This window comes from Verruconis gallopava (genome assembly GCF_000836295.1).
Source record: "Verruconis gallopava strain CBS 43764 unplaced genomic scaffold supercont1.266, whole genome shotgun sequence".
In the NCBI taxonomy this organism is placed as follows: domain Eukaryota; kingdom Fungi; phylum Ascomycota; class Dothideomycetes; order Venturiales; family Sympoventuriaceae; genus Verruconis; species Verruconis gallopava.
In genome coordinates this window covers 1-4,467 of record NW_015622402.1, presented here as the reverse complement: position 1 = coordinate 4,467, position 4,467 = coordinate 1, and the positions used below count along the sequence as shown (strand labels likewise).

Genomic DNA, 4,467 nt, shown 5'->3' with positions numbered 1-4,467 from the left:
TAAGAGAGATTAAATACATTGACCAGGGCCATTCATGCTTGTAAAAATGGCCCAAAACTGGGCCATATGCTAAGAATAACAGAATATAGCGTTTGCAAGAACCGCCAGTCACCCTTTCTATCTCTTATCTCTAACAGAGAACTTTTGATTTCTCTATAATATAAATCAATTTTCATTATCAAAAACTTCAGACCCCCAACATGAGCCCAGGGATGATTTGGACCTATGAAAACTTCCTGTAGTAATCGAGATGGAGAAGGTGATGAGATGCCAATATGACGCCACAAAAACCGGGCTGCTCATTGTGCTCTCGTAAACTTCCATAAATTTATTTTTATCGTCAACTGCAGAAGTCGAAAGCTTTGGGTTACCGGTTCTCTCATGTGATACCACGTCGCGCGTTACTGTTATACCGCGACTTGTATTTCCTAGCTTTAGATGGCATGGCGCAATTTTCGTGGACATCTCGGTAGTCAGGTGGCATGGCCCACTTCTGGGCCCCTCTTGGGTCTGTCCCCCGCTTGGTCACATACCTTTCTTTATGATTGGAGGGCAGGAAAATGTGGCAGCGACCAAGGCTTCTAGCCCCTTTCGTGAAATGATAATGTGAACTCGATCAGCACATTTGCTGGCAGAAGCACGTGGGGTGGGCTTGCTCGAACTGCCAAGACCAAGCCTTCGTGGCTATGCAGCGACAACGATAAGAGGTTAGCACTAAGACTGCACCGGCTCTGCGCTAACCTCTTATCAGCCAAGTCCTTTAGCTACAGCACTTTTATCACACTCAAACATCCGAACAAGGCCAGCGTTTCTGGTATCTGAATGGGTCAAAGGCCGAAATGACCGAGCTCAGCGAATGCATTGTTACTGCCGGCCCTGGAGTCTCAATAACGTGCGAGCAAAGAGAAGACGGCGCAATCGCACTCTTGATTACACATGATAGCAACTCACCAGGGGAAATTCAGAAGCACAGTGGTTTCGGTCAGGACGCTTCATGGAGGTTCTCAGAGAAACGCGCTGTCTCTTCAAACAAGATCGTTTTCCGATTCCCCCAAGGCGGAAACAGTAGGTCGAAGCGATCTATGGATCGTCAAGATCTCACGGAAAGAATCAAGAAGGGTTGGCCGAAGAGAGTCGAGAGAATCGAGCAGAACGGAGCATCTTGGCTTGTGAATGCATGCCTCTTCTTTGGCAGCTTTGAGTTCGCCTCTGCTGAGCAGTGGTCCTCTCACAACCTAGACTCTGCCGAACCAGAGATTAAACGGGAGAGAGGTCCATGGCATCGTGTCAACTTGGCGCGTCGGCTGGACGAGCGTTTGCAGGCCGCGAGGCGCGAAAATCCGTACTACTCGGAATTGAATTGCCGGAGAGCCATGCTGGCGGAGATATATCCGGACTTCGATGAATCAGATGAAAAGAAGAGAGCTTATCAGAAGAGGTTTCAGAGACGCATCAATCATGGACGTGTAGAATCTAAGCTCTTGGGAATCAGCGCTGCGCTTCTTTTGACTGTTGCACCCATTCTAAATTATGACGAGTAAGGTAACCTTAGAATTTCCTCAATATTGCCTAATCGCTTGCAGTCTTGAATGTCTTTCACATAGCTGGGAAGATTCCTGGTTACCCCAGGAAGTGATCGACGCGTCAAAGAAATATGAACAGTTGGCGGTAGTCCTGCTGTTTTATTTGGATCAAATCGGAAAATGTAAGTCACTCTATAGCAGACATCGTCCTGTGTTGAAGATTTTGACTGCCTAGGTTCCGGCGCCTTACTACAACGATCAATTCATGTTCTCAGCACCATAACGTGGAATCTCAACGGTCCGCCGATCAGATTATCACAAGAGGGTCTGATCAAAGTCAACGTCATGCCTATCGGCGAGACAAGAAGAGCAGTGTTTAGATTCTGTGAGTGAGCTTATTAGTAATGACCTGTCCTAACTAACATTATGGAGATGTGGATTCCATCTGCAATGGTCGAACCATTCTTAGCGATAATATCTATCGTCAGGTGCTAAAAATTGCCAAGATTAACAATAGCACCCTTTACGCCCTGCTTGCCCTTTCAGCATCTTATTACAAGGAGTATTTGACAGATAACAGTCCCGAGAGAAGTGAAGTAGAGAACATTGAGCGCATTTGTTTGATCCAAGCCTTCAATTCTCTCCCCCCACCCGGACCGACGAGAGATGCTTCCCTTATGCTGCTCATACATCACGCAATACTTAACCCAAATTGCCATAAAAATCACTGGACACAGTACTTGTATCAACTCCAACATCATCCGGAGCAGCAAATGAACGTGGTTATTGCTGCTCATTCAGTTTGGCTTATGGCTGTCCTCCCCCTGCACGACAGATACGACTTTCAGAAATTTGACTATGATTGGTTAGGCTGGGACTGTCCTAACCTCTATATGGTTAATAGTATACTGGGTCTATCTCGAAAAATGCTGCATTTCCAGTATATTATAACGAAGGCAGCAAAAACGCAGCAAACTCCATCTTGTCAGTCGGATTTCCTCAAGGAGATAGATGAGTCCCCGCAGCTCTTGCACGAAGAAGATCTGCAAAATCCTCTTGTAAGAACGGTAGCAACAACGACCATGGAAGCATACAGATTGGCCACTAGGCTTTATGCTTGTGGCAGACTTTACAGGTGAGATCCTTTTTCATAATACGCCAACCCTACTAATACGGGATTAGGCTCTTTCCAACTAATCCCATCATCAAACAGGACACGAAGTTGCTGGTAGGTCATCTCGAATCGTTACCAATAGAAGGGGAAGGCTACTCAGGTATCCATCCGGCCTTTTGCTTTATCATTGCTTGCATTTGCATTGAGGAAGTGGAAGACTTTGCAAAGCTTCACGGCATTTTCGAGAGAATTGGCTTAGCCAACAAGTCGGTAAGACCCATAATCACGCTGCAGAGACTTATCTCACTAGCACAGAATGTCCTCGGCTTATGTAAGCTTCTCACGTGGATATGGCATTGGAAGATTACCTCGCGGACATGGCGTGAGGACTGGTGGGAGGAACAGGCGAATATGATAGATTCTAAGATGAACGGAAAACCGATATGCGTTACCTAATAAGGTAGTTCATAAGTTTGGAACTATGTTGGGATGTACTGATGTGGTATCATCAGATCTTTCCCATCTACAACGCGCTTGAATCGTACGCTCCAGAGGATCATTACTCTCCTCTCCACAAATGCGCAGGACAACAATATCTCCAATATTCGTAAGGAACTTGTATGAATGGTATGAACCTCCTGTTGCAAGGATAAGGTTTGATATGCCATCAACGCGATCTATGATAGGGTATTGCTTGGGAGTAATAAGGTCACTAATAAGCGTAAGTCTAGATTTGGACACTGGCATGATAGCACCTACGGGCAGCAGAAGCGTTTCAACTCTCTGCCTCGGAACTGAGGGAGCATCTTCTCCAGCACTTTCCGGTTGGGGGTTATGTCAACTTCGTCACTCAAGTCGTCTGGAGAAGCAATTCTAAAAGTATCCGTTGTTGTCATTTTCAGAACTTGGTGCAACTTCGATAACATGACTTCTCCTTCATAAAGGTAAGCAGAATTCAAGATAACACAGATAAATTTACCATCTTTAGTAACCAGAATAGGCATTGATTTCAGTGAGTTGTACTCTGACTCGGACAGCTCAAGGACCGCCACACCAACAGCGGTAACTTGGAAGAATCCTGGGGGGACGGGAATTTTCGATTTCTCCAGTATCTCCGGTGTCCACGCGCCTGTGGAAACTATTGTGGTTTTTCCTCGCACCACGGCGTCTCCAACTTGAACTCCAACGCACTTCCCTGCTTCGATGATAAGTTTTGTCACATTATTCCTGTGCCGCTGCACGCCGAGCTCTACAGCTCTGTCGGAGATGGCTTGCACAGCGACATCCGAATCAGCATAGCCAACATTGGGATTTAGATATAGCTCCTCTGTAACAGCTAAAGAAGGCTCTATAGTTGATCCTACTTGCTCCATCATTTCTTTCGCCGTTACTGCCGTGTCTTTTTCTCCCTTGCTCATTGTCTTTGTTGTCTTCTTGTCGATTGCTTGAATCCACGCTGTCCTATGAAAGTACTTCGAAAGTAAGTCATCTGAGGCCCATAGTTGCATAGCTCGATTGGCCCACTCCGCCATTGTATTGTCCGGATACGCGTCGCGGATGATCTTAAGGAAATCGTTCGAGGCAGTGTGTACGTGAACACCGGTATGCCACGAGACTCGTGCATCTGGCCATCTCTTTTTGATGGCGTACACAGTAGACGCCGCTATGCAGCCCCCTCCGACGATAATGAAATCAAACTGATTAGCGTGGTGACCGCCCATAATGATGAAGTATGTAAACTTAAACTATCGAGATGTCATTAGATTTAGTCATTTTGGCTAAATAACGTGATTCACAAGCTAGTGCGACACCCAAGCTAGTGCGACACCC

General features: G+C 46.2%; 2 protein-coding genes across 4 annotated transcripts; one reads left to right on the top strand and one right to left on the bottom strand.

The window, feature by feature from the left end:
• Nucleotides 1-608: 608 nt before the first annotated feature.
• PV09_09835 lies at nucleotides 609-3,995 on the top strand. 3 transcript variants are annotated; one of them, XM_016363983.1, is made up of 10 exons: nucleotides 609-707; nucleotides 752-1,537; nucleotides 1,584-1,705; nucleotides 1,759-1,908; nucleotides 1,956-2,658; nucleotides 2,706-2,907; nucleotides 2,953-3,097; nucleotides 3,150-3,264; nucleotides 3,369-3,581; nucleotides 3,638-3,995. In XM_016363983.1, exons 2-7 carry the CDS (start codon nucleotides 840-842, stop codon nucleotides 3,091-3,093), a joined length of 2,016 nt encoding a protein of 671 aa, XP_016208192.1. In that variant the 5' UTR covers nucleotides 609-707; nucleotides 752-839; the 3' UTR covers nucleotides 3,094-3,097; nucleotides 3,150-3,264; nucleotides 3,369-3,581; nucleotides 3,638-3,995. The 3 variants fall into 3 exon arrangements, with proteins under 3 accessions (XP_016208192.1, XP_016208191.1, XP_016208190.1); XM_016363982.1 differs by having other exon boundaries at nucleotides 3,150-3,581; XM_016363981.1 differs by having other exon boundaries at nucleotides 2,953-3,581.
• On the bottom strand, nucleotides 3,031-4,394 carry PV09_09834 (uncharacterized protein). The gene is made up of 3 exons (XM_016363980.1): nucleotides 3,617-4,394; nucleotides 3,397-3,571; nucleotides 3,031-3,349 (listed from the first exon to the last, which is right to left on the bottom strand). Exons 1-3 carry the CDS (start codon nucleotides 4,356-4,358, stop codon nucleotides 3,103-3,105), a joined length of 1,164 nt encoding a protein of 387 aa, XP_016208189.1. The 5' UTR covers nucleotides 4,359-4,394; the 3' UTR covers nucleotides 3,031-3,102.
• Between the last annotated feature and the right edge of the window lie 73 nt (nucleotides 4,395-4,467).